The sequence below is a fragment of the Harpia harpyja genome, chromosome 4 (genome assembly GCF_026419915.1).
Source record: "Harpia harpyja isolate bHarHar1 chromosome 4, bHarHar1 primary haplotype, whole genome shotgun sequence".
Taxonomy (NCBI): domain Eukaryota; kingdom Metazoa; phylum Chordata; class Aves; order Accipitriformes; family Accipitridae; genus Harpia; species Harpia harpyja.
The window spans coordinates 84,355,375-84,381,159 of NC_068943.1; the positions used below are offsets into that span (position 1 = coordinate 84,355,375).

Below are 25,785 nucleotides of genomic sequence, written 5' to 3' on the forward strand. Positions count from 1 at the left end.
CCGCACCACCAGTCCCTGAAGCACTGGGGAGACTGGGAGGAGACCCCGGACCAAAGGGATGCGGGACGTGCCACATGTGCATGATGCATAGGGAAAGGTGCATCCGTCCTGGCGGCCGAGGGGGAGCTGGGGACCGGGGGGCATCTGGGCCAGCGTCCCCACCGTGGGGTCCCTGCTCCCTGTGGCAGCATAGCCGGGATGGGGATTGGGATCATGCTGGGGATCGGTCTGGCCGGTGCCCAGAGCTGTACATGCAAAGTCTGCAAACTGCTCCCTGCCCCGGAGACCTGCTGGTGGCCGTGATATGGCGCCTGGGAGGCAGCCGGGGAGCCCAGGGCCACCACCCCGGCCCAAACAGCTTTTGGGTGTCCCCAAGTGGGAGCATCCCCCTTCCCCACAGCCATGGGAATGGCCCCCAGCACCTCCCAGGCAAGCACAGGGGGGGAGGAGAGGCAGCAAGACCCTGGGGCTGGGGTCCCCCTGCATCCCCCCACAACCTGCATGTGCCCCAGAGAGCATTTGAGCACCAGAGCGTGTGTTCGCCACCATCAAAGTACAGCCAAGCCCCCATCAGCAGCTTGCCCTGCTGCCTGCCCTGCCCTTGCCCGTCCCAGGGTCCCTATCCCGGGGTCCCCATCCCGCTGCCTGGCCAAGCCGTGGGGCCACGCTCACCCCACAGGCAGCCGCGTTTCGGCAGCGGCGGTGGAGCCATCCCTGGGATGATGAAAACCGGGAGAGTTTTCCCCAGGGCGAAGGAGTTCCCCGCGCCCTCCGCCCGGCCGGGCGCTTGGCAAGCATGCCGGGGAGATGCGGGCTCCCACGCGCCAGCACGCCAGGCTCGGCCGGCCGGGTTCGTGGTGCTGCCGGCCGAGGTCCTGGCTCTGGCGAGGCACTCGCACCTTTTCGCATGGGTTTTGGAGAGGAGCGGGCTTCCCCCAGGGCCACGAGGGTCCCTGCGGGGTTGCGGCCACCAGCAGCCAGCCCAGTGCCAGCCCGGGGATTTTGGCCGTGGAAATGGGGACACGACGCCCCAGTGATTAAGTGGCTCCTCTCGCCACGGCGTTGCCGCCTGGCAGCTCCTGGGGCTTCTCCCTCCCGGCAGCCCCCGGCACTGGCAGCCTTGGCGGCGGGGGCACGGGGGCCGGGAGGGTTGGATGCCCCCAGCCAAGAGGGGACGGGCTCAGCCGGGACCTCCTGGACCCTTTTGGGCTTCCCCAAATCCATCTGGGTCATGGTGGGTCCTGCCATCAGCATCCCACTCCCTCCTGCCATGGGTCCAGCTCTGGCCCCAAAACTTGTCCCCCACGCCTGTCCCCATCCCATTTACCCCATGGCACAGGGACGAGCCCCAACGGGGGTCACCGAGCCCCCCCACCGGGACGGGCCACGTCCCTGGAGGCAGGAGCGGACGGCAACCTCTGGGTGCCACCCCCAGGCAGAGGAGGCTGGGGGGGGGGACACACACACAGCCGGGATGCCCGAGGGTCCCCGGGGGGTGGGTGGGTGGGGGGGTGGGTTTGGCAGGAGGGCGACAGGAGGAGGGCGGCCACAGGCGCGGGAGGGAGGCGGTTGTTTCTTTCTTCTTTAATTACCCCCCTCGTTTGCGGTGTCTGCTGCGAACTTCCCGTCCCCTCCCTCCGCTTTCATGAGCCGGATCCTGGGACCGGGACCAGGCTCCTGTCAAAAGCGGCGGGGTTGGGGCTCTGCCTCCAAGGGTTAAAATCACCTGGGCCGGGGAGGGGTGGAGCTGGGACGGTGGGGAGGAGGGAAGAGCCGGGAGCCGGGCTGGGACCCAGCCATTCCTGCTCGCCCGGCCCAGTGGGTGCCCCGTCCCTGGGGAGCCGCGCGGGTCCCTCGGGGTCCCCTCGGGAGTCAGCGCCCACGCCACGCCGATGAGGACGGAGCCGCCGGGAGCTCGCTGCCCTTAGACCCGTACGTACCCCCCCCCCACACACACACAACACACACCCCCCGACTCCATCCCGTCGGTGCTGCCCGCTTCCAATCGCCACCGACGGTCGGGGCGGCGGGAGGGTGGGTGGTGGCGGGGCGGGGGGGGACCTTCGGCGGGGACCCTCGACCGGGTCACGGATCCACGGTCGTCCCGACCGGCGGCTGGGAACGTGCTGCTGGCGGCTCCGCCGCCCCGGCCCAGCCCAGCCCCGGCAAGTCTTTGCTTGCCGCCCCGCCGCGTCCACTGGCCACCGAGCCCCGAGGCTCCCGGCCCCTTCGCTTCCCGCGACGCCCTGCTGTGTCCCGTGTCCCCCCCTTCCCCCTAATTTACAGCGAGAAGCCCCTTCCCGCGGGGCTGAGACCCCACGCCAACCCGCAGGGACCCCACGAGGGTGCGAGGCAGGGGGCTGGGCGGGCTGGGCCACCCCCCGCACCGCGACCGGTGCTGTGTCCCCTCCTCCGTGTGTCGTGTCCCCCCCCCCCCCCGTCCCTCCTCCCCTCAAAGCCCCGGGGAGTTTCGCTCCGGCCCCGGGGAGCGTCGCTGTGGGTCGGGCGGTGGGGTTTGAACTCCCCGACCCGACGGCATCAGCCCCGGAATCCTTCAGCATCAACCTAGAACCCTCAGCATCAACCCCAAACCCACGGCATCACCCCCTTAAACCCGCAGCATCGCCCTAAAACCGCAACGTCACCCTAAATCCACGGTACCCGCCCTTGACCGTCGTCCCCGAACCAACCGTCGGGGCTTCCCCCGAGCCCGGCCGGGCAGGAGCCGGGGCTGAGGGCTGAGGGCTGAGGGCAGCGCTGCCTGCCCAGCCCTGCCGCGGGGTGAGGCACCGGCTGGGGCTGGGAGACGGGCAGAGCCGCCTCTGCCCAGCCTGGACCGTGACTCACGGGACGCATCACTCGCCGGTGCCTCAGTTTCCCTGCGGTGAAATGGCCAACGCGTCGTCGAGCCCCGCCAAAGAGGGGGGACGCTGGGAGCCCCTGGGGTTTTTTGGGTTTTTTTTTTTTTTTTTTTTTTTTGGTCATCATTCCCGGATGGAAAAACGCCTCTGGGGAATATCCACGCGTGGCTGGGGCAGCTGAGCAGGGCAGGGCCAAGGCGGGGGGTCCTTCCAGCTCCCTCCCCTCCTTCCCTATCCCAGCACTGGTCCCTGTGCTCTGGCTTCGGAGCTGGGAAGGGTGTAGCCGCGGTGGAGATGGTGTGACCTGGCTGCGGGTCTCGGTGCCCGTGGTGGGGCTGCAGCTGGGGGGCTTGGTCCCGGTGGGACCCCTGAGCTGAGGGGGGATGTTTGGGAGTGGGGTGCGCCGGGAGAGCCACGGTTGTTGCTGCCTGGAGCTCGCTGCGGTGTGGCCGTGCCAGGTCTGCGTCGGGTGGGACCTGCCTGGGACCCCATGGAGGGTCCCTTCTCCTCCCGTCGGGGTTGGGGGGCTGGAGGATGTCCTTGCCAGATCCCCTCTGTCCCCAGATCTAGGGAGGCCCTGTGCAGTGCCAGCTGCCACCCCAAAGCCCAGTGTCGGGCTGTCACCATGGGGTTTCGTGGGTTTGGCCCCAGTCTCAAACAGGCAGGGAGCAGGGGGCTGGGGGGGCTCAGGACCCCACTGGGGACCACTGCTAGGTGAGAGCGATGGACCCTCTCGGTGCCAGCCCTCTCCTACCCCGCTGACATCTCCAGGAGGCAGGGACAGTCCGCAGGATCTTGCCCCAAAATTGGTGCCAATGCTCCCCCAGGGTTGGGGTGGGCAGAGCTGAGCCCCCCCTGGGGAGCAGCACCCCAAAACCTGCTCAGGCTGCCGGCCCCTGGGGGCTCGTCCCCCCCTCAACCACCCCGACACCAGCTTGAGGCTGAGCTCCCGCAGGCGCTTGGGTGTTGCAGGTGGAGGTGGATCCTGTCGGGGGGATTTTGGTACCCCCCAGCTCCCACCCCTATCCTTGGGGTCCCCCTGCCCTCCTCGGTGCTGCCTGGCAGGGAACAACGGTGTCCCCATGCAACTGGGGGAGCCTTCAGCATTGGGGACCCCCTCCCTGCCCTGGGCTCATAGTGCCGGGGATGGGGGGGCTCTGGGGGTCTGGCCCCTTTGCGCAGGGGATCCCTCACCCTAAAAATTTCAGCACCCCCCAGGTGTCTCCTGGGGGTCTGTCCCTGTCCCACACAGGCTGGGGGTGGCGGGGGGACGGTGTGGGGGTGGCTGGGAGCAGGCGAAGGTGGCGGGAGGGGACGGTGGGGGTTTGCGGGGAGGGGGGGGGTCTCGGCCGCCCCCCGCCGTGGCGCCGGTGGGAAGTCGGGGGGGCGGGAGCCGGTGGCGGCAGGTGGATTTCGACACCGGGGTGGGGCCCGTCCCCAGTGGGGTTTGCACAGCTCCCAGTGAGTCACGGCCGCCATGCTGGGGAGGCAGCGGGTGCCTGGGGGTCCGGGGGCCTGGTGGGTGCCCTGGGGGTCTAGGGCTGTGGGCGAAGGCAGCCCAGAGCCCGGCTTCAAAGGGCTGCCGGCGGCTCGGCTCCGGGCCTCCGCTGCCTCCCCGCAGCTGGCTCTGCTCCCCCATCCTGCTGCCAATCAGCCTGGGGCTGCAGCCCCCCCCCCCCCGGCTGCGTTTTGTCCCCCCCCAGCAGCCTGGGGGCCCCCGGCTGGGCTGAGGTCTTGGGGCAGCAGCAGAGCTGGGGGTGATCATTTCCCAGCCTGGCCGGGATGGGGAGGACCAGGGTGGCCTCGTGGGTGCTGTGTCCCCCCCCGTGGTCGGGCCATGGGCTTGGGGACCCCACTCATGTCCCCTTGGGGACCCTGGCTGTGTTGAAGGGACATGGTCGGGGAGGTGACGAGGCAGATGCTGGCGGCTTCCTTAGATTTTGGAATTAGGCACCAACCCCTTTGGGCCACAGACGTGACCCACCGGCACTGGGTCTGTGCCAGGGGCTGGCACAGGGTCCATAGGGGCACGGGGACGGGTGCTAAGGTGTGGCCCCCGACCTGGTGCCACCATCCTGGTGTCACGCTGGGCCGTGGAGCAGAGAAACCCCCGTGGCGGAGCAGGGGTGTCCCCCAAATTGCGGGTGACAGGGTGATGGGTACTGGGGACACTGTCACCGGTGGCATGGCGGGACCATGACGGTGCAGGAAAGGAATCGGTGCCGGGGCCATCCCCGGTGCCAAACCCCTCCCTGTGCCAGCGTGCACAGGGGCAGGGGGGTTAGGAGATGTGCCCCCCCTCTTCTCACAGCTCTTCTCTCCCCCCACCTCCCCTCCCATCCCTCTTTGGCCCTGCAGGTCTGTCTGCGCCACCGCCCCGCGCCGCTCGGCAATGCTCACAGCGGTCTGCGGCTCTTTGGGGACCCAGCCCTCCGACGCACCCCGTGCCTCCCCGAGCCACCTGGACCTGCAGCCGCTGCAGCCCTTCCAGCCCCACGGCAGCACCGCGGCGGGTGCCGCCGACTTCGCCTCCCCGTTGCCCCCCCCGGAGCTGCCGTTGGCGGGTCCCGACGCCGCCACCTTTGCCACCCCCCGGCACCTACGAGCCCCATGGCCCCCCGCGGTTAGAGCTGCCCGCCGACGGCCCCGCCGCCCCCGGCGCTTACGCCAAGTTGTTGCCGGCCGCCCCGGACATGGCGCATCCCTACGAGCCTTGGTTTCGGCCACCCCATGCCGGCCCCCCCGGCGAGGAAGGAAGCGTCAACTGGTGGGACCTCCATGCCGGAGCCAGCTGGATGGAGCTGCCCCCCGGGCAGGGCGGGGGGCTGCAGGTGCCCGGCCACCCCGGGCTGCCGCCGGCCCTGGGGGGGTACGGCGGGGGGGAGCACCAACTCTGCGCCCCCCCCGCCCACCTGCTGCCCCCCCCCACCCAGCATCTCCTGGGACCGGAGGGGGCGAAGGCGCTGGAGGGACCCCCCGAGCCCCGGGGTCCGGAGGCGGAGGGCGGCGGGCGGCCGAAAGGTGCCCGTCGTGCCGTGCCGCGGGGCGGGGGGCAAGCGGCGTGTCGTTGCCCCAACTGCCAGGAGGCGGAAAGGGGGGGTCCCTGCCCCGAGGGGGTGAAACGCAAGCACCTACACAACTGCCACATCCCCGGCTGCGGGAAAGCCTACGCCAAGACCTCCCACCTGAAAGCCCACCTGCGTTGGCACAGCGGCGACCGACCCTTCGTCTGCAACTGGCTCTTTTGCGGCAAACGCTTCACCCGCTCCGACGAGCTGCAGCGGCACCTCCAGACCCACACCGGCGCCAAGAAATTCGCCTGTCCCGTCTGCGGCCGCGTCTTCATGCGCAGCGACCACCTGGGCAAGCACATGAAGACGCACGATGGGGGCAAAGACGGGGGCGAACCCGAGGTCAAGGGCGCCGGGGACCCGTCGGCCGGCAAGGGAGGCAAGAGGGAGTCCGAGGGGGGTAACGCCACCTCCACAAACTGAGCCGCTGAGCCCCGGGGGGGACACGGATGGAGGTGGGGAGGACCCCGGGTGGGGGCCGGGGGGACCCTTCGGGGCCGGTCTTCGAAGGGTGTTGGGTTGGGGGGGTGGGGGGGGGCGCAGGGCTGGCCCCTTGTGCTCGAAGCGGTGGCGAGGAGGGGGACAACACCGGTGACACAACCCCGTCCCCCGCTGCGGCGGTGCCGGTTGGGGAGCGGAGCTGCTGCCCTGCGGCGGTTTCACTTGTCCCGCTCCCGTTCTCCCGCCCCGGTTTCCCCCCCCTCCCCGTCCTCCCTGTCCTCCCCCGGCTTCCCAAATCTTTTTTTCGGGAGGCTGCTGGCAGGCGGCGGGGCTGTTTGGGAGGAACATCAATGGGAGCCGAAGGAGCAGGAGCTGCCTGGGCACGTCCAGCCCAAAGGGGAGGAAGGAGAAGGAGAAAGGGAGAGAGGAGAAACCCGGGAGCCTTTGCTAGGGGAGGGCGGCTGCAGCCTCCGGGCCCCCTCCCCGTGGTCCCCCCCAAACCCTTGGCGTCCAGGGCACGACTCCCCCACGCCGGCCCCGCTCTTTTGCCACCCATGAGGTTTTGGCACCCCCAGGGGGGCACACAGGGGCTCAGGGGGTGCCCACGGCCCCCAGCCCCACCTGGGGATGCTGGCTTGGTGGGAGTCCCCCATCCCTAGAGCCCTGCTTTGGCTGGGCGCTTGGAGGTGCGACCCCCTGGTTTTTTGGCCCAAATGGAGGCTAAAATGGGAAAAAAGAAGTCCTGCTTGAATGTGAGCCGTGGGGGGCCGTGGGGGGCTGCGGCGGGCGCGTGGCGCGGCGGCGGGCGGTTGCCCAAGCGCACACCTGCAGCTTTCCCACACCCACCGCCGCCGTCGCGGCCCCGGGCGGGAAGCACACGAGGCCGCCGCGGCCCCGGGAGAGCCGGGGCGGCCACATTCCTCTGGCCTGGCACGGCCATGCTGCCCGACGCCCCGCGACCCCCGCCTCCCCCTCCGGCACCCCGTGGCCGTCCCTCCCTGGGGACCCCGTGACTGCTGGGGATCCCCCCACCCCCGGGGCGTGCTGCCGGGGACCCCGTTGCCGTCCCTTCCTGGGGACCCCATTGGGGACCACAGCCATCCCCCCGTGCATGCTACAGGTCCCTCGGGGACCCCGTATCTCCAGGGGACCCCCGCTGTCCCCCCATGCATGCTGCCCGTCCCCCTGTGGCCCCGTAGCCATCCCTCCCCGGGATCCCATATCTCCAGGGGACGTCTGCCTGTCCCCCCCATGCATGCTGCCTGTCCCCCCGGGGACCCCATAACTGTCCCTTCCCACGTCCCTGTATCTCCTAGGGACACCCCAGGGCATCCCCCACCAGGGACCCCCTAACTTTCCTCCCCTGGGGCCACCCCCTTTCCCCAGGGTACCCCGTATCTGTCCTTCACCCCTGGCTGGCGGCCCACAAAACTTGGTTTTTAGACCTTTTGGGTCTTATCCCCCCAATTTTGGCAGAACCCCTTGGACACAGAAGGAGATGCTGAACCTGGGACCTGGGGGGGGGGGGTGTTGGGGGGCAGCACTGGGGCTGGGTGGGATTGGGCTCGCAGGCTGCTCGGGGCACCCGGGGCTCCCCTGGCTCTGCCCCCCAGTCGGCACCAGTTCACACCAGTTGGGAATCTGGGGAGGGGGGGAAGATTTGGGGGGTCCAATCTCCCGGCATGGCCCCATCCTGGGGGCTGTGGGGGGGGCCGAGTCTGGGGCTGCAGGGGCTGCCTGGGCTTGGAGCACCCTGGGGTCTGGGGGGGGAAGGGGTGGAGGTGAAGTCGAGTGGGGTCCGTGCCCAAAGGGCGCCCCAAGGCCTTAAGTTTTGATTGTTTTATTATTATTATTAATTATTAATTATTATTATTATTAATTATTATTATTTTATTAAGGTGAAGCCAGGCTTTGCCACTTGGGCAGAGTGGACGTCTCGGGCCGAAGCTGTGGCCATGGGCCTTATGGATGGGGAGTGGGGGGTAGGACCCCTCGAAGGGTCCCGTCCCCGTCCCCACCCCTGTCCCCGTCCTCATCGGTGCGCGAGGGGCCGATGGCAGCCCCAGCGCGCCATGGGGCCAGGGATGAGCTGTGGGGCTGGAGAAACCCAGCACGAGGTGAAGTCTCGCTGGGGGGGGTCCGCAGGGACGTGTCCCCAGCCCCAGCATGGCCACCACCGTCCCTCCGCAGGACTCGGGTGACCTGGGCTGCCCGCAGCTCTTGAAGGATGTCCCCGACTCCGGCATTTGCCTTTTCCAGCACAAAATTCCCCTTCAGTGCCCCCAGCTGGGATATCATCTCCCGAGGGGACCCCGGGGGGACTCGGGACCCTCCCCAGGGTGCCGCAGCATCACGCCGGTGGCCCCCCCCCAGATTTTGGTAGCCAAGCCTGGCTCCGGCAGCAGCCGGGGGCTCCGGCATGTTCGGCTGGGGGCACCCCAAGGCTGGGCTGGGGAGGGGGTCCCATGGCGATGCCGGGGCTTGGGGCACAGCCTCACCTTGCTGCCCCCCAGCCAGCTCAGAGCCGGGGGGCTGCGAGGAGGGGCCCCAGGTGTGCTCTGCCCCCGCACCCCCCCCGGGGCCCTGCCTGCCGCGATGGGGCAATGAAGGCTGTAAAACCGGGTGGGGAAGGATGGAGGCCGGCTCCCACCCGCCGAAACCAGTCCAGCCTGCTGCGGCGTGGGGATCCCGGCCCTGCACCCCGAACCGCCGCGTCTCCCACCCCCGAGCCACCTCCCCGGGGCAGGGAGGAACCGGCCAAGCCGGGGGCCCCGGGCGTCCCCCCACCGAGCCCCAGCCCCGGGCAGGGGGGGGGGGGATGAAGCTTGGGGGGGGTGAAGGGGAATGAGGAACCCCGAGAGCGGGGTGGCCTGAGGGGTGCTGAGGCCAGGGGTGAGGGGTGCCCCCCCCCACCCGGCGAGGGGAGTGTTTGTGCTGTGAAGAGGCTGCAGGGCTGTAGGTTTGGGTTTTGTACTGGAATAAACGCCGCGTGTTTTCCACGCTCCGGCTCTCCGGCTCCCTCTCTGCCAAGGGACCCAGGCGTCCAGCACCCTGACCCCCACCCATCTCCGCCAAGGGACCCAGGCGTCCAGCACCCTGACCCCCACCCATCTCCGCCAAGGGACCCTGGCGTCCAGCACCCCGACCCCCACCCAACTCCGCCAAGGGACCCAGGCGTCCAGCACCCCGACCCCCACGCTGGCCACGGGCGTCCAGAGCTGCTCGGGATGGGGATGCAGGAGGGTGCTGAGGGGGGGGTGACCGGGGTGAGGACCAGCTGACCCCCCCCCCCCCCGAGGGTCGCATCCTGACCTGGCCTCACACGCCAGGACGCACCGGGCGGACACCCAGGGTCCCCCCCCCCCCCCGGCCGCGGGCAGGGTGCTGCCCGGCAGGTCTGCCTGCATACCGCGGGGCGGGCGTGCCGCGTGGGGTGCTGCCCACGGGGGATGCTGCCCACGGGGGGTGCTGCCCCCCCACCTCATACCCGAATCCCCCGTCCCTGCCCCACGGTGCGGGGGACGGGACACCCCCGTCCCCGGGCTCCGCTGGGCTCCGGTCCCCCCCACTCCCGGCCCCACGGAGGTGCCGGTCCCCGCTCGCTGCCGCCGTGCGGCCTCCGGCCACGGGGCGCCGCCGTCGGGACGGGGCGGCGGAACCGGGCGGTGGCGGCGGTGCGGGAGGAGCGGCAGGTCCGTGGGGCCGGGACGCGGGGGTGGGGGTGTCCCTCGGGAAGGAGATTTCGGGGGGGGGGGGGGTCCCGGGAAGCGGGGCTGTGCGGGCGGGGGTCCCGTCCGCGGTCGGTGCGGGGGGTCCCGGTTACTGGGGCTGCGCGGGCGGACGGCTCCGGTCGGTGCAGAGCTGCGGGGTGCCGGGGCAGGAGGTGCCCCCCCCCCCGGCCACCCCGTCCCTGATGTCCCCCCCCACATCCAGGGACCACGTCATCCCCCCAGCTGCGTCCCCCAAAACCCCCCCGTCTCCCCACGTTTGCCAGCCCCAAAGGGACCCTGGGGGACACATCCAGGATGGGGACAAGGGGGTGACATACCCTTCGGTGCCCCCCACCCCCGCCCCATCCCCTCCGCCCGGTTTAGGATGGCGGAGCGGGATCCCGCGCCCTCGTCCTGCGACTGCTTCGTGGCGCTGCCGCCGCACACCGCGGCGCCCGTCGTCATCTTCAGCAAAAACGCTGACCGGCCTCGTCACGAGGTCCAGGAGGTGGTCTACGTCCCTGCTGCCGTCCACCAGCCCGGGGACAAAGTCCAGGTGAGACCGTGCCGAAGCCGAGCCGGCCATGGGGGACGGTGCACCGAGTGCGCCAGGTCTCATCTCAGCCCCTCTCTGTCCCCCCCCCCCACCCGACAGTGCACCTACCTGGAGATCGAGCAGGCGGAGAGAACCCACGCGGTGGTGCTGAGCCGTCCCGCCTGGCTGTGGGGTGCCGAGATGGGTGCCAACGAACACGGTGTCTGCGTGGGCAATGAGGGCGTCTGGACCCGTGAGCCCCTGGGGGAGGACGAGGCGCTGCTGGGGATGGACCTGGTGAGGTGAGGACAGCGTCGTGTGTGTCCCCTCGCCCCGGCCACCCCGTGCCATCACCCACCGCTGGCCGACGGGGTGCTGCCGGCGCGGCAGGCTGGGTTTGGAGCGGGGCAGCTCTGCCCGGGAGGCCCTGGAGGTGATGGTGGCATTGCTGGAGCGCTACGGCCAGGGTGGGAGCTGCAAGGAGGAGCCGGTCCCCTTCGTCTACCACAACACCTTCCTGCTGGCTGACCGCGTCGAGGCCTGGGTGCTGGAGACGGCTGGTCGGTACTGGGCAGCCCAGCAGATCCGAGGTGAGCGGGCACTGGTTGTACTGGGAGGACGGGGAGCCCTTTGTCCCCTCCAACCTGACCCCCCCTCCGGCCTTCGCAGAGGGCAGCCGCAACATCTCCAACCAGCTCAGCATCGGGAGGGAGATCATGGCCGAGCACGCAGGGCTGCGGCAGCGAGCCCGCAGCCAGGGCTGGTGGAGCGGGGATGGCGAGTTCAGCTTCGCCGAGGTCTTCTCCCTGACGCACCAGCCCGCTCGCATGGAGGCTGCCAAGGCCCGCTACCGCGCCGGCAAGGAGCTGCTGCAGCAGCACGCAGGTGGGGACAGGGACAGGGACAGGGACAGGGACGGCCACCAGTGGCTCGCCCTGGCATCTCCCCACTCCCTGTGGCCACAGCAGCTGTGGCTGAGCTGCCGGTGGTGACATGGCTCTGCCTCACCCGCCAGGTCACATCACGGCGGAGACATTCATGGCCATCCTGCGGGACAAGGCCAGCGGGATCTGCGTGGACTCGGAGGGGTTCCGCACGGCGGGCAGCATGGTGTCCGTCCTGCCCCAAGACCCCACCTTGCCCTGCGTCCACTTCTTCACGGCCACCCCTGACCCCTCCAGGTGAGGACACCGGCGGGGACAGCCCTACTCTGGGGGTGACGGGGACGAGGCAGAGCCGTGCCCCAGGCTGAGTGTCCCCAGGGAGCAGCATCTTGTCCTTGTGCTGGCCGGCCCCAGGGCCCTGGTGCTCCTCTCCGGCAGGTCTGTCTTCAAGCCCTTCGTCTTCGTCGCCGGCCTCAAGCCCGCGCCGCAGGTGAGATCTCCCACCTTCCGCGACGACCCTGCCAAGCAGATCCCACGCTTCCAGAGCACGGTCGATCGGCGGCATGAGCTCTACCGCCGGCATCAGGCGGCACTGGAGCTGATGGAGAGGGACCAGGTACCGCAGACCCTTCCCCAGCCACCGCTGCCCCGGGACCCTCACTCTGCCCCCGGCGATGTGGGAGGCAGTCGAATTCCCTGAGGGTGCCCGGTCTCAGCTCTCCTCCCTCCTCGACACCTGCAGGAGCGGGGCCAGAAGCTCCTGCAGACGCTGCGGGACCTGGAGAAGCAGGGCCTAGAGGGGATGAACGCGCTGCTGGGGGGGACGGTGGCCCCCCGCCCAGAGGAGCTGGCCGACCTCTTCTTTGACTGCGTGGAGGCAGAGATGAAGTTTTACGCATAAACCCCGCGCAGGTGGGTGGACTCGGCACCCCCTGCGGCATTGCTCCTGGATAGGGGATGAGAAAACCTTCCCGATGCCCGGCCCCAGCTCCTTGCCTCCTCCCGCCACAGATCTGCCACTGACGGCGTGGTGGGGAACGGCTTGACCGGTGTCTCCAGCCCTGCCTGGGGGTGCGGAGCCTCCAGCCCCCTAACTTGTCCTGGAGGAATTGGCACTTTTGAGAGGTGGCTGTGGCCTGAAATGCGGATGCAGTGGGAAGGAGAGGGGTGCAGAGTGGGATTTGGAGTCCTGCCTGCAGCCCGGCATGTCTTTTCCCACCATCAGGCAGAACTGCTTGTGCCCAGCCGCTCTGGGGCTGGCTGTGGGGCTGGGGGCTCCGTGGCAGACAGACAGATTGGTGTAGGAATAAAGAGGCTTTAATCCCAACCGTGTGGTGCCATGCTGGTGCGGGGTATTCGGGGTAACTGCCTATTTTTTGCTCCTTTGGCGCGAGTCTTCTCCTCCAGAGCCTTAGTCTGGGACTGGCTCCCGCCGGGAGCTCGCTGGGGCTGTGGGCAGGCGTGCTGCCCGCCAGGTCCCGGCAGGGGTGGCAGCTGTGTCCCCAGTTTCACTTGGGGACGGGGCTGAGACCGCCTGGGTCCTGGGGTCGTGATGCAGGCTGCTGCCTCCCGGCCTGGGCTCAGCAATGCAGGAGGCAGCAGCAGACCCCGACACTCCTGCAGCTCCTCCAGCTCTTCCAGACGGGTCTGGTGTTCCTCCAGGGCCTCCCTCTGCCTCTGCCGTGAGCGCCCGGCCAGCTCCCGGTGCAGATCCTCAAAGAAATCTGCCAGGGATGGAGGGAGGGAGGAGAATTACAGGAGACCTGGCACGGCCACCGGAGCTCCCTGCCACTCCTCTCACCCTTGGGGACAGGGGGACCGGCCTGCTTAACCCCCAAGCGTGCAACATGTCCTGCTTCAGTCTGGGCACCTTTGCCTGCAGTGAAAGGGCCGCTCGGCTCAGAGAGCGGCTCGTCGTCTTCATCCTCACTGCTGGAAGAGCCTCCTTCCTCCTTTTCCTCACCCACACTGCCACGGACATGCTGGGCATCCAGCTGCAGGAGGTGGGGCAGGGCTCCCACCACCAGCTCTCTGCAAACACCAAAGGAAGAGCAGACGTTCCACTGCCATGCAGCATCACCTCGGGGCTGGGAGCGCTTTGGGGTGGCACCGAACCCCCTGGCACTGTGCCCCCCCCAGCACCACACCCCCCTGCCACTGCTCCATGCAGCCCACCCCACAGACTGGCCTGGACAGAAGGCAGAGATTCAGTTTTCTGGGGTTACAGGTGGGGGGCTCAGGCTGCATTTGATATTTGGGGGGGGGCTGTACCCTGCTGAAGGGCTTGTGTGGTTTGAGGGACTTGCTCTCTCCCTCCGCTCTACCCCGCAGTCTCCCCTGACCCACCTGTATCCATCCTGGTGGGTGCATTCGTTTCCCGTTAAGTCGAGGAGACGGAGGCTGCGGGGCAGCTCATCTGCAGACCAAAGGGAAGGCAGAAAGGTGCTGAGGTGAGACCTGAGCCCCCCTCTCTGCCAAACCCCCGTGCCCCCCGTCTCCCGCAGCTCTTTACCCACTCCCAAGGTGACAGCCCTGCCGTGGGAAGGAGTCTCTCACCTCACAGCTGGGGAAACTGAGGCAGGGAGGGTGGGAACGTGTATCGCACATACTCCCATGTGAGAACTGAGGGTTTTCCCCTTCCCAGGCCATTACCGTTCCCTTTCTCACCCCCGTCTGCAAGCAGAAGGCCTGGTGCGACAACAGCAACACTACAGAGGAAGGGAGGGAGATATTATCCCTCTGTCCCTCCCTCTTCTGCCAAAAATCACCCACGGGAGGAGCCAACTGAAAGATGCACGAAGGCTTGTCAGGGCTGGAGCAGCTTTGCCATGAGGTTGAAATCCCCAAGTCTGATCTGAGCCACTGAAGTGTTCTGCCGAAGCAGGACACAAGGTGGAAGCAGACACCTGGAGTCTGCCAGCAGAAGGGGTGGCTCAAACCTGGCCACAGAGCTCCTCTGTTGTCATGCTGGAACACGCAGGCCAGCCCCAGGGTGGCTCTGCTGGGGCTCTGGTTGGGACCTGAGGGTCAGAGGCCCTGGCAAAGCCTGGAGCAAGGGGTCTGCCGGCATTTCTCCGGCACCCAAGGCACTTCTCGGGCAGACCCAGGCCACGTCTGGACCCATTCCTGCCTCCCACCTGGGTCCAGCGTCTGTATCTGGTTGTGGGACAAGTCCAGGACACACAGGTGTCGCAGGGTCTGCAAGTTCTCCACTTTGCGGATGCGGTTTCCAGCCAGGGAGAGGAACCTGCAGAGCACAGGGAGGGCAGCGGTGTGAGGTGGGAGGGACGCCACGGCCCCCAGGGTCAGAGCCAGCGGCACCAGGCTGTCAGGGGCTGCAACTCGAACCCCCCCCGGCTCTGCCAAGGGAAGGAGGGAGCCCCACTCTCCTCTGACCATGGAAAGAGATCTCCTTGGGGGCAGGAGCTGCCCGTACCGCAGGTTGGGAAAGCAGCCCAGATTCTCAATCTTCTCAATTCGGTTCTGGAAGAAAAAAAAAAGCAACACATTTTTCTACTGCATGAAGAATCAGATTTTGGAAGCACCCCAGGATTGCTCCAACCTCACAGGGGCAACAGGATGTCACACCATTGCCACGGGAGCTTTATGGAGAGGGTATGGGGCTGCGATGGCATGGAGAGCCTGGCAGAGTTCAGGAGGACCCTAAGGCTCCTCATGTGGGTTTGAAAAACACCAAATGGCTGATGCCAGACCCTCACTCAAACTCCGTTCGCGACATTGTCATCAGAGGGGAGCGCTGCCAGCCCCTCTGGCCGTGCAGGGAGGCAAAACCCCGGAGCAGAACTTGGGGTGTTTGTGGTCCCCCCTGAGGTGGCCTTTACCCCCAGGACCAGGGCTGATCTCCACTGCCCCGCACCTGCCATAGTACCTTACCTGCTGCAGGTAGAGGCTGTGAATCTCCTGCAGGCTCTGGAGCCTCCCGATAGCACAGATGTTCTCCCGGTCCAAGCGGACAGTCGAGGGGGACAGCAGCTCTGTGGATCTAGAGGAAGGGGGGTGCTCGGGGTGTCCTTTGTGCCCACAGACCCCTCCCCTGCCAGCCTGGGTGGTGAAGGTGGGCTCTGTGCAGATTCTCACTGGCTCTCTGGGTGCAGAGGCTCCACCAGGCGAGGCAGGTTCCTCATGGCGATGAGGCTGTCGGTGAGGGTCACCCCCGGGGACGTCTGCTCACGGCCTGTGGGAAAACCCAAGGTGACGGGGCCCAGGCCAGCGGGGGTCCGGCCCCGCCGTACCGTCCCAGGCTGACACACGTAAGCGGGCCCCGCAATGGTTTACTCACCCCCAGGCAGGGTCTCCCCCTGCCCAGCCATGGCGGGGGGCTGGCCCGGGTCCTTGTCCCTTCCTTGGGCTCTTGGGTGGGTGTGTCGCGGGGGCTGGGCTGGCCCCACTGCTCTCTGCAAGGGGAAGGGTGCTGAGGCGATGGGGGGCAGAAACCTGCGGGCTGGGGGGGTCGGTGGGGACGGGACTGCCGGCCTGGGGGGGATCAGCGCTGGGACTCCCAGGTGGGGCAGAGAGACCCCAGGGCCTGGCGGGACCATGGGGCTGGGATCCTCGGGCTGGGGACGGAGGTGGGGGGGGGGTGTGTCACCGGGCACCCCGACCTGGGGGGCACAGAGACCCCCGGGCCGGGACCGGGGCCGGGGCCGGGCTCAGGCGGGACCCGGGGGCCGGCGGGGGCGCAGGCCGCAGCGTGCCCGTTGCTAGGAGACGGGCGGCGCCGGAAGGGGCGGGGCGGAGGGTTCTCGCCCCCCCCGTGCCGGCACCGCCTGTCCTTTCTGCGCATGCGCGCCGCCGGTCCTCCACCTCCCCACAAGGCTTTGCGCTCCCGCGGCAAAGATGGCGGCGCTGAGGGGAGGAGGCGCGCCATGGCGGCGGGGTGAGGGGCTCCTCACCGGGGTTGGGTGCCTCTGCGGGGCTCGGGCGGGGGCGGGCGGCGATGCGGGAGGTGGCCTGGCGGGGGAGGGCGTGCATGCGATTCGGTCTGTCCTTACCCGCTCCTCCGGGGACCCGGGGCACTGGCGCCGGCCCTGAGCGCTGCTCTTGTGCCCCCTCTCCGCAGGCTGGCTGCCCGCCCTGCAGCTCGTCCGCCACGGCTCCAAGGCGGTCACCCGGCCACTGGAAGGCCATGCACTTCCAGCGCCAGAAGCTGATGGCCGTGACCGAATACCTGGCTCCGCAACCGGCCATCCCACCGCGCTGCCTGGCCCCCAAGAAAGAGGAGGTCGAGGAGGTAATTTTCTGGCGTGTGGCCGTTGTGGGGTGTGTGGCTGTGGGGCCTCAGTGTCCGAGGAAACCGAGTGGCTTTGCACGCCCCGTGGGTGTGCTTTCCTCCGGGGATTTAATGGGGAGTCCGGACCCCCCACCGGCTGTGGTACAGATCTCTGGGGCAGCCCTGCCCCGGCCTTAGCCTGGCCGAGAGCTTTCCGGGGTGTTTGCTGCCCCTTTTCATCATGTTGTGGGTGGCTGGGAGATGCCCCAGCTGGTAATCCAAGTGCTGGAAACCAGGTGAGTTCCCCATCCGTGGCAGCATCGCACGGCAGTAGGTCCGTTTGCAGGGTCGGAGTTGGGGGGAGGCGGCAGCCCCTGCCCCTGCGGCCCATCGCTGCTCCCTCCCTTCCTCAGGACAACGGTTACGCCCGGCTGTTACGGCGGCAGGTGGAGGAGGTGTTCCGGGACAATCGGATGATTGCCGTGTGTCAATACAACTCCATGCCTGACGAGGACATGGTGCTGATGAGACACTACCTCCGGAAACACAACATTGAGGTCAAATTCGTCCTGAATGAGGTAGGGGCAGAGCTGCTGGGGCAGATCCCGCTGTGGCTGGGGTGGGGGAAGGCAGATGAGTGCTGGGAACGACCATGTGGTGCCTGTTGGGGTGAAAAGCTGCATTTTAAGAGCTGTCTCCCCCAGATTATCAGACCCATGCTGTCACAGTCCAAGTACAAGAATCTCCTCCCTCTCTTTGTGGCGCGCAATATCCTGCTGGTGAGCCCGGAAACGAAGGTGAAGGAGATGCTGCGGGTGCTGAAAGGAGTGCCGCAGATCAATCTTCTGGGTGAGAACTTCCCCTGCATCCCCGTTAGCCGGTGTCGAGCTCGGGGCTCTCATCCGGCGCTGGGGAGAGGTACTTCCTCCGGCATGGTCCGCGCTAACGGAGCTGTGTCTGCGGGATCGCTGTCGTGTCCGTTAAAATGAGAGGATGGATGGCGAGGGGTGAAAGTCCTGCCTGCAGGAGCAAGCCTTTCCTCGTGCGCCTGTGGAAGATGAAAGGGCTCTGGTTCTGGCACCCCATCTCCCGTCCTCAGCTCCGCTCCTTTCTTCCAGGCGCCTGCATCGACAACACCATCCTGAGCAGGCAGGGAGTGGAGAACTTCGCCAAGCTGCCCTCGCTGGAGGCCGCCCAGGGGCAGACGGTGGGTGCCCTGGCCCTCCTGCCCTCCCAGACGTCCTCCCTGCTCCAGGGCGGCTCCGCGCACCTCACGGCTCTCCTGGATGAGCACATCCGCCGGCTGCAGGCTGGGGAGACGGGAAGCCCGGATGATTCCGCCCCTGCCCAGAGCTCGGGGGCTCACTGACACTGGCCCCCCCGGGCCTTGTGTGTTGGCCGGGAGTCGGCTCCTTCACCGGCTGCGGTCGGGCGGGGGGGGCGGGTCAGGGATCGAAGGTTTGGCCCCGGGTGGGCAGCCAGCGGTGGGACTGAGGGTCCTGCCGCATCACCGGCCTCTTCGGGGAGCCCTGGCACGTCCCTTTGCTCCCCGCACCCATGGCACCTGGGAATGTCCCGGCTGCATTTCGGATGCTGTGGGGCCGCAGTCGGAGGCTCGCCGGGATCGGCTGGAGAAGGCAGAGCGCGGCGGGGAGGATGTCGGGTGCTCCAAGCCCCCGCGCCCTCCGGAACGGGGTCAGCGATGGGGAGTCAGGCAGCGCTGACCGAGCTGTGTCTGTGGGATCGCTGTCCTGTCCATTAAAGCGTGGTGGTGGAGATGCTGGAGGCCTCGTCTTGGATTTGGGGGGGGCAAGTCGGGGGTTCCTACTCCTTGATGCTGTGGGGAGAGGTGGGGAGCTGCTCTGGGGCTCTCCTGGAGCAGAGGGCAGAGTGGTGCTGGGGGGGGGGGTGGATGAGGGAAATCCCAGGGTGAGGGGGGGCCCAGGGACCCCCGTGGGGTAGTGCCTTTCCCGGGGGTACCCCTGCCCCGGGTGGGCAGATCCGGTGGGCTGGGGCTGGCCAGGGGGAGCAGGCACAGCCTGGGGGAGAAACCCCCCCTGCTCCGTGCGGGAGAGGAGCCGTCCCACCACCGGGATACCGGGGCCGGGGCTCCGGTTCTGTCCGTGTTCGGGACGGGACGGGACGGGGGAGTCCGGCTGGGCGCTGACAACCGGCGGAGGGTGCCGGTACCCCGGCGGGCCACCGGTGCTAGAAGGCTCCGGTCCTCCACGGTGCAGGGGGCAGAGCCGAGCGGCTCCGGCCCGCCGCCTCCGCCTCCTTCCGTGTTCCGGTTCCTGCAGCCGCCGGGCAGGATGCGACCGGCCCCGGCTGCCCGCCCGCCGCCCGCCCAGGTGAGCACCGGGGACTCGGTGCTGGGGGGGGGGCTCCAGACCCCCGGCCCCCCCCCCGCCAGGACCCCGGCAACCGGATCCGGCCCCTGCAGCCCGCTGCTCCGGGGAGGGGGGGGGGGGTGACACGGGGATGGGCTTTGCCCCACGCGGGACGGGGGGGGGGCGCCGGGTCGGGCTTTGTGCCCCCTCCCCATCCCCCGGTGGGGGCAGACGGGGTAGCTGGGGACCCCCGGGGGCACCGGCCCAGCCCCGCTCCCGTGGGGGGGGGTCAGTCCTGCTCCCCGGTAACCCCCGTGGGGGGGCTTTGCACTCTCTGTCAAGCTGGGGAGGGTCGGGGGGGGGGGGGCCGGGCTGCGGTGCTGTGGTTATGGGTGCGGCGGTTACCGGTGCTGGGGCTTGGCCGCCGTCCCGGGGTTATCCCAGGACCCGGCCGGGATGCCTGGGTACCCGCAAGGTGCAGGGGGGGGGGGGGGGGCTTCCCCGTGCCTCAGTTTCCCCCTCCTGTAATTGAGAAGGGCAAAGGGAACACCTTACTGGGAGGGAGCATGGCCTGCCTCTGGGGTGCTGGGACGGACCGGGGCTGATCCCGATGTCTGTACCCCGGGTCGCTGTCCTGGCTGTGCGCACCGCTGGGTTGTCCCACGGCACCGAGTCCTCGGGATGATGGAGCGGGGCGGCGGGGATGGACTCTGGACCCGCCGAGGCGGGTGGCGGGCAGGCAAGGGCCGGGCGACAGAGGCGGCGAGATAAGGCTGGGTGGGTTGAAGGCTTCATCTTGCGCAGAAGCTTCTGGGTCCCGGCCGCAGTCACGTGCGAGGCTCCCTGCTCCTGGGGGGGGCAGGAGGATCCCCCCCACCCCTCGTCCCTGTGAGGGAAGGGATGAAGGTGTCTGGCAGGGCAGGAAAACTGCGGGCAGGGTGGGTGATGCCCTCCATGGGCTCCCTGACATGGCATCCCTTCCTCACAGTGGCACCCACCGCCCGGGCCGTGACGGCCGAGCTCGGACCCCCAGTCTCGCAGCACGGACGGGGAGGGGGGGGCTTGGCCCGGTCCCCCCGTCCCCCTCTGCTTGCCAGCCATGGGCAGCCACGAGAAGGACTCGTCGTCTCCAAAAAGGGCCCTGTCGCGCTCCAACAGCACCGTGTCTTCCAAGCACAGCAGCGTTCAGCAGGTTGGGGGGCTCCAGGCTTGGGGGGGGGCACTCAGCGGGATCCTAGTGGTGCACGCAGGCTGGCCCGGGGGGTACCATGAGGCCTCGGGGGGCTTCACCCCACTTTAGGAAGGGTGATACAGAGATGCCCCATCCTCTGGGGGTCCCTGCCTGGGGACAAGGCGGGGAGCACCCTGGTGCCAAGGGACCCCAGTGTTGACCCCTGTCCCCGCAGGGCTCGGAGAGCTGGGAGGTGGTGGAGGAGCCGCGGACGCGGGGCAGCCCAGGCCAGGAGCCGCAGCGGCACGAGGGGTACCTGCTCAAGAAGAGAAAATGGCCCCTAAAGGGCTGGCACAAGGTAACAGGCAGAGCCAGCACCCGGCCGGTCCTGGGTGCCGTGCCCAGCGGTGATTTGGGCCCCTGGATAGGGGGGCTGCAGGGACCGGTCTCTGCCCACCCCCCCCGCAACAATCATCCCTCTCTGTTCCCAGAGGTACTTCGTGCTGGAAAATGGCATCCTGAAATATGCCACCACACGCCAGGACGTGAGTGTGGGGCCGGGCTGCATCCATGCAGCCTCCCCGTGGGCTCAGGGTGGGGGAGACCCCATGGCCACTATGAGGAAGGGGGTCTTCACCCTGACAGGCATCTCCGGGCTCCCCCAGGTCCTCAAGGGCAAACTGCATGGAGCCATCGACATCCGTCAGTCCGTCATGTCTGTCAACAAGAAGGCACAGCGGGTTGACCTAGACACGGAGGAGAACATCTACCACCTCAAGGTGCTAGTGGGGGCTGGAGCCGGGGCTGGGACTTGGATGGGGCTGGGGACATTGGGTCATGTCCCCCCCCAACTTGCCCCTGTCCCACAGATCAAGTCCCCAGAGCTCTTCGCCAGCTGGGTGAGCAGCCTTTGCTCCCATCACCAGGGTGAGAGGCCCGAGCCCTGCCCCAGGGGGGGTCCCATGGGGAGGACCCCCACCCACACGCAGGTGGGTGACACCTCGGAGTGACGATGCAAGGCAGTGTCCGGGCACGGGGCTCCTGATGGCAGCCCCGGCGGTGCCCCTTCTCCCCTGCTGCAGGGCCAGTGGACACGGATCCTGCCCTCGGGCAGTGCCCCTGCCCTCTCCACCCTCGCCAGCTCCCGGGACAAGGTGAACGCCTGGCTGAAAGACAGCGAGGGGCTGGAGCGCTGCTCGGCTGGTGAGCAGGACGGGAGGGGATGAATGGGGCGGAGGGGATACCCTATCCCCCATCCCTGACCGGGCTCGTTCTGTGCCCGTCGCAGAGCTGTCAGAGTGCCAGGCGAAGCTGCAGGAGCTGACTGGCATGCTGCAGAGCCTGGAGGCCCTGCACCGCATCCCCTCGGCCCCTCTCATCTCCGGCAGCCAGGTAAGCGGGACAGCGGTGGGCACGGGAGCTGAGCATCGCCCAGCGTGGCAGCCCCCCTTCCTGGGGAGGGTCCGGCTCCAGCCCCCTCCTCTTGCTTGCAGCCCTCGGGTGCTGCGGAGAGGCCGAAGAAGGGCAGGAGGACCACCAAGATCTGGTGCACCCAGAGCTTCGCCAAGGATGACACCATCGGCAGGGTGAGGGGGAGCGGGTGTCCTGCCGAGCTCTGCCGGCCGCTGGCCGAGCCGCTGCCCGGGGACGGAGCCCCCTGCGGCCCCGCTGACCCCCATGTGCCCCCCCCCAAGGTGGGCCGCCTGCACGGCTCCGTCCCCAACCTCTCGCGCTACCTGGAGCCGTCCCAGAGCCAGCTGCCCTTCAGCCTCCCCCCCGAGTACAGCCAGCTGCAGAGGAGCTTCTGGGTCCTGGCCCAGAAAGGTGGGATGGAGCAAGGGGTGCTGAGCCTCGCCGGGGGTCCTGGCGGTGGCAGGGCGGGTGGCCGGGTGCTGTGCCGCAGCCCGACCCCCGTCTCTCCTGGCAGTGCACGGCTCGCTCAGCAGCGTGGTGGCCGCGCTGACGGCCGAGAGGGCCCGTCTGGAGGACATGCGGCAGGCGCTGGACCGGCAACGCTCAACCCCGCGCCCGGGCAGTGCCGGCAACGCCGGGGTGAGGGATTGCGGGGTGGGGGGGCCGAGCAGGGCTGCCCCCGGCTTTGGGTCCCACCAGAGCCTGGGGGTTGTTGCTGTTGGGGTGCCGGTGGGCGCAGCGAGTTGGCAGGGTCTCAGCCTGGTGCTGGGTGCCCAGGCAGCGGCGGGGTGATCCCCCCCTCTCTGTCAGCCCCGTGCTGGCTGAAGGGGACAGGCTGGGGGGGGGGGCTCAGCTCAGCCTCCCCCTGCCTCCGCAGGCTGCCCTGCGCCGCTTCCACTCCCTCTCCGTCTCTTCCGACACCACCCTGGACTCCTTCGCCTCGCTGCACCCTGATGAGGTCAGGGGGGGCCGGGATGGGGGTGGGTGGGTGGGCGTCCAGGCGGCCCCCCCCCCCAAGAGCAGGGGGCTGAGGCGGTGGCTGTCCCCGCAGCTGGACGCGCTGCCGGCCAAAGGCCGGGAGCAGCAGCTCTCCAACCGCAGCATCGTCTCGCTGGCCGACTCGCACACCGAATTCTTCGACGCCTGCGAGGTCTTCCTCTCCGCCAGCTCCTCTGAGAACGAGGTGGGGCCAGGGGCGGGGGTCTCCTGGCAGTGGGGGGGTGCTCTGCAGACCCCCCCCCATCCCCTTCCCCTTGTTTCTGTGGGTTCATCTCTCCCTTCTCTCTCCCCCATCCCCTCCCCATTAGCCGGCCTGGGAGCTGCCCCCCCGGCTCCCCGTATCCCCCCCAACCCCTGTATCTCCCCTGGTCCCCACGTCCCCCCCAACCCCCTGCAGCCCCCCCCACTCCAGGCGCTCAGGGTCTCTGCAGTCTCTGAGCCCCCCCCACAACTCCCCCCTCCCCATCCTGCCCCCCCCAGCCCATCCCAGGTCCCCAGCTCTTGTCCCATCCTCCCGGGGAGGGGGGCCCCTGCCCAGTACAACCCCTCCTCCGGTGGGGTAACCCCCAGACACCACCCTCACCCCCCCCCAACCCGGGACCCCCAAAGCCACCGACGGTCCCCCACCCGTCCCCAGCCTTCGGACGACGAGTCGTGCATCAGCGAGGCCACCAGCGCCTGCGAGGACACGGCCGAACTGGGGGGGCTGGGTCGCCCCCTGACAGGTACAGCAAGGTGGGGGGGGCACCGGTGATTGGCCCGGGGGCTGGGGGGGGGGTGTCTCAGCCCCATCGCCCACTACCTGGCAGGAGCAGAGGGTCCGGGGATTCCGGTGGAACCGTCACCGCTTGAATTACCGGGCCCGGATCTACGGCGACGTAGCTGCCTGCCCGCCCCCCCCCGCCCCCCCGGGAGACGTGAGTTTGTGGGGTCTCTTGCGGAGCAGCGTGGGGAAGGATCTGTCCCGCGTGGCGTTGCCCGTACAACTCAACGAACCGCTCAACACGCTCCAGCGGCTCTGCGAGGAGCTGGAGTACAGCGCGCTGCTGGACCGCGCCAGTCGCGCCCGCGACCCCCGCCAGCGCCTGGTGAGATTTTGGGGGGGTCTCGGGGACAAGGGGTTTCGGGGGACACGAGGGACTTCGGAGGCAGGGTGGGGGGCATGGGGAAGTTGAGGGCAGGGGGGACGTGGGGCTTATGGGGAGGCTTGGATAGTGGGAGGTTTGGGGGAGGCTTGAGGACATGTGGGGGTCCTGGGACGTGGGAGCAGGGGGGGCTCAGGGGATACGGGGGAGGCTGGGGGACACGTGGGGCTCCTGGGACATGTGTGAGCGGGGAGGGGGGGGCACGTGGCCGGGGGGGGGGACACACGGGGAGGGCTCAGAGGATACGGGGGGGGCTCAGGGACATGTGGGGCTCCTGGGACATGTTGGGAGCGGGGGGGGACGGCGCGGGGCCGTGGGGGGGGGGACACGGGGGGGCTCAGGGGACACGATGGGTCTGGGGACACGGAGCGGGGCGGGGGGCACGGGGATGCGCAACGGCGGAGAGGCCACGCCCTCAATGGGCGTGCCCGAGGGGAACCACACCCCCCCGATGGGGGGGAGGAGGGGCCTATGAACGCCACGCCCCCCCGGGGGGGCGGAGCGCGGCGGCGCCCCGCCCCCGGCGCGGTGGCAGCGGTGCGGTGGCTGCGGTGGCAGGTTTACGTGGCCGCCTTCGCCGTGTCCGCCTACGCCTCCACCTACTACCGGGCGGGCAGCAAGCCGTTCAACCCGGTGCTGGGCGAGACCTACGAGTGCGTGCGGCCCGACCGTGGCTTCCGTTTCATCAGCGAGCAGGTGGGGACGGGGAAGGGGGACGGGGAAAGCGGGGGAACGGAGCCGGACGGGGCGGTGGCGCGTCCTTTTGGGTTTTTTTCTCCCGCCAGGTTTGCCACCACCCCCCCATCTCCGCCTGCCACGCCGAGTCTGACAACTTCGTCTTCTGGCAAGGTGGGTGCTGAAGAGGGTCTTGGGTGGGGGGGGGACGACACACACACGCGAGGGGGCCGGGGCGGTCTCACCTCCTCCCACCGCCCCCCCCCCCCCCCCCCAGACATGAGGTGGAAGAACAAATTCTGGGGCAAGTCCCTGGAGATCGTCCCCATGGGCACCGTCAACGTCCAGCTGCCCAGGTGAGACCCCGGCCCCGGCAGGTGGCCCCCCCCCCCGCCCCCCCAGGGCACCGCCCTGCCCTCCCTCCCCCAGCCGACGGTGCGGCGGTGCCCGCAGGACCGGGGACCACTTTGAGTGGAACAAGGTGACGACGTGCATCCACAACGTCCTCAGCGGCCCCCGCTGGATCGAGCACTACGGGGAGGTGCTGATCCGCAACACCCGTGACGCCTCCTACCACTGCAAGATCACCTTCTGCAAGGTGCGCCCTGCCCCGCCCTGCCCCGCCCTGCCCCGCCTCCACCTCTTGCAGCCTACTCCCTGCCCCTAGCCCCTCCCCAGCCCCGCCCTTTAGTCCCTGGGCTCTGCCCATCCCATAGCTCCACCCTTCCCTCTGCTCCTGACTCCGCCCTCCATGGCTTCACCGTTGCCTGGCCCCACCCCTTCAGTTGTGGCCCCGCCCCCCTCACCCACATGCTTACCTAAACACTGCATGTTGTTGCCCTGCTGTTACCTGGCCCCACCCTTCTCCAATGGCCCCACCCTTTCCTAATAGCCCTGCCCTTTTCCCAGTGGCCCCACCTCCACTTAGGCCCCCACCCTTTCCCAATGACTCCACTCCATTGCTCAGGGCCCCACCCTTTCCCAGTACCCCCACCCCTCACTCAGGGCCCCACCCTTTCCCAATGACCCCACCCTTTCCCAATGACTTTGCCCCTCACTCAGGACCCCACTCTTTTCCAGTACCCCCCGCCCCTCACTCAGGACCCCACCCTTTCCCAATGACTCCGCCCCTCACTCAGGGCCCCGCCCTTTCCCAACGGCCCCGCCCCTGCCCCACCCACCCCACCCAGCCCCCCTGTGGCCGCAGGCACGGTACTGGGGCGCGGGGGCCAACGAGGTGCAGGGGGTCGTGCTGAGCCGCAGCGGGACGGTGGTGGAGCGCCTGGCCGGCAAGTGGCACGAGGGGCTGCACCGCGGGCC

At 68.9% G+C, this 25,785-nt stretch overlaps 5 protein-coding genes across 7 annotated transcripts in view; 4 read left to right on the forward strand and 1 right to left on the reverse strand.

Moving 5' to 3' along the window:
- The first annotated feature begins 5,238 nt into the window (after positions 1-5,238).
- On the forward strand, positions 5,239-6,355 carry SP6 (Sp6 transcription factor). The gene is given in 2 exon segments (XM_052785910.1): positions 5,239-5,451; positions 5,453-6,355. Coding segments are annotated over 2 exon segments (1,101 nt in total). The 5' UTR covers positions 5,239-5,253.
- Positions 6,356-10,016: 3,661 nt separating this feature from the next.
- SCRN2 (secernin 2) lies at positions 10,017-12,829 on the forward strand. Of its 2 annotated transcripts, XM_052785322.1 has the most exons (9): positions 10,017-10,065; positions 10,468-10,639; positions 10,739-10,920; positions 11,009-11,208; positions 11,288-11,503; positions 11,634-11,799; positions 11,941-12,118; positions 12,245-12,414; positions 12,514-12,829. In XM_052785322.1, the coding sequence occupies exons 2-8, from the start codon at positions 10,469-10,471 to the stop codon at positions 12,401-12,403; spliced, it is 1,272 nt and encodes a 423-aa protein (XP_052641282.1). In that variant the 5' UTR covers positions 10,017-10,065; position 10,468; the 3' UTR covers positions 12,404-12,414; positions 12,514-12,829. The 2 variants fall into 2 exon arrangements, with proteins under 2 accessions (XP_052641282.1, XP_052641281.1); XM_052785321.1 differs by having other exon boundaries at positions 12,245-12,829.
- On the reverse strand, positions 12,739-16,202 carry LRRC46 (leucine rich repeat containing 46). 2 transcript variants are annotated; one of them, XM_052785320.1, is made up of 8 exons: positions 15,803-16,202; positions 15,601-15,697; positions 15,397-15,505; positions 14,939-14,985; positions 14,640-14,749; positions 13,849-13,918; positions 13,373-13,533; positions 12,739-13,226 (listed from the first exon to the last, which is right to left on the reverse strand). In XM_052785320.1, the coding sequence occupies exons 1-8, from the start codon at positions 16,059-16,061 to the stop codon at positions 12,820-12,822; spliced, it is 1,260 nt and encodes a 419-aa protein (XP_052641280.1). In that variant the 5' UTR covers positions 16,062-16,202; the 3' UTR covers positions 12,739-12,819. The 2 variants fall into 2 exon arrangements, with proteins under 2 accessions (XP_052641280.1, XP_052641279.1); XM_052785319.1 differs by having other exon boundaries at positions 14,640-14,985.
- Positions 16,203-16,359: 157 nt separating this feature from the next.
- MRPL10 (mitochondrial ribosomal protein L10) lies at positions 16,360-18,510 on the forward strand. The gene is given in 6 exon segments (XM_052785323.1): positions 16,360-16,399; positions 16,583-16,635; positions 16,637-16,753; positions 17,146-17,310; positions 17,437-17,581; positions 17,851-18,510. Coding segments are annotated over 6 exon segments (771 nt in total). The 3' UTR covers positions 18,102-18,510.
- Positions 18,511-19,016: 506 nt separating this feature from the next.
- OSBPL7 (oxysterol binding protein like 7) overlaps positions 19,017-25,785 on the forward strand; it is a 7,801-nt gene continuing 1,032 nt past the window's right edge. The window contains 21 exon segments of the mRNA XM_052785324.1: positions 19,017-19,083; positions 20,051-20,254; positions 20,469-20,591; positions 20,725-20,778; positions 20,899-21,012; positions 21,103-21,222; positions 21,316-21,436; positions 21,522-21,625; positions 21,727-21,819; positions 21,928-22,057; positions 22,161-22,285; positions 22,524-22,604; positions 22,698-22,829; positions 23,283-23,370; positions 23,455-23,542; positions 23,544-23,733; positions 24,349-24,486; positions 24,576-24,639; positions 24,743-24,821; positions 24,919-25,063; positions 25,673-25,785. The exon segment at positions 25,673-25,785 is cut by the window's right edge and continues 26 nt beyond it. Coding sequence (XP_052641284.1) covers positions 20,162-20,254; positions 20,469-20,591; positions 20,725-20,778; positions 20,899-21,012; positions 21,103-21,222; positions 21,316-21,436; positions 21,522-21,625; positions 21,727-21,819; positions 21,928-22,057; positions 22,161-22,285; positions 22,524-22,604; positions 22,698-22,829; positions 23,283-23,370; positions 23,455-23,542; positions 23,544-23,733; positions 24,349-24,486; positions 24,576-24,639; positions 24,743-24,821; positions 24,919-25,063; positions 25,673-25,785 — 2,195 coding nt within the window. The 5' untranslated portion in view covers positions 19,017-19,083; positions 20,051-20,161.

What these genes read in the sequence shown, in the direction of transcription:
- LRRC46 (XM_052785319.1), bottom strand. Translation starts at nt 16,061, where the DNA reads ATGGTCCCGCCAGGCCCTGGGGTCTCTCTGCCCCACCTGGGAGTCCCA. An exon ending in GGGGGAGACCCTGCCTGGGG is followed by an intron (nt 15,698 to 15,802) that starts GTGAGTAAACCA and finishes GTTTTCCCACAG; the next exon opens with GCCGTGAGCAGACGTCCCCG. An exon ending in ACCCACCAGGATGGATACAG is followed by an intron (nt 13,534 to 13,848) that starts GTGGGTCAGGGG and finishes TGGTGTTTGCAG; the next exon opens with AGAGCTGGTGGTGGGAGCCC.
- SCRN2 (XM_052785321.1), top strand. Translation starts at nt 10,469, where the DNA reads ATGGCGGAGCGGGATCCCGCGCCCTCGTCCTGCGACTGCTTCGTGGCG. An exon ending in GGCAGCCCAGCAGATCCGAG is followed by an intron (nt 11,209 to 11,287) that starts GTGAGCGGGCAC and finishes CGGCCTTCGCAG; the next exon opens with AGGGCAGCCGCAACATCTCC. An exon ending in AGCTGATGGAGAGGGACCAG is followed by an intron (nt 12,119 to 12,244) that starts GTACCGCAGACC and finishes CGACACCTGCAG; the next exon opens with GAGCGGGGCCAGAAGCTCCT.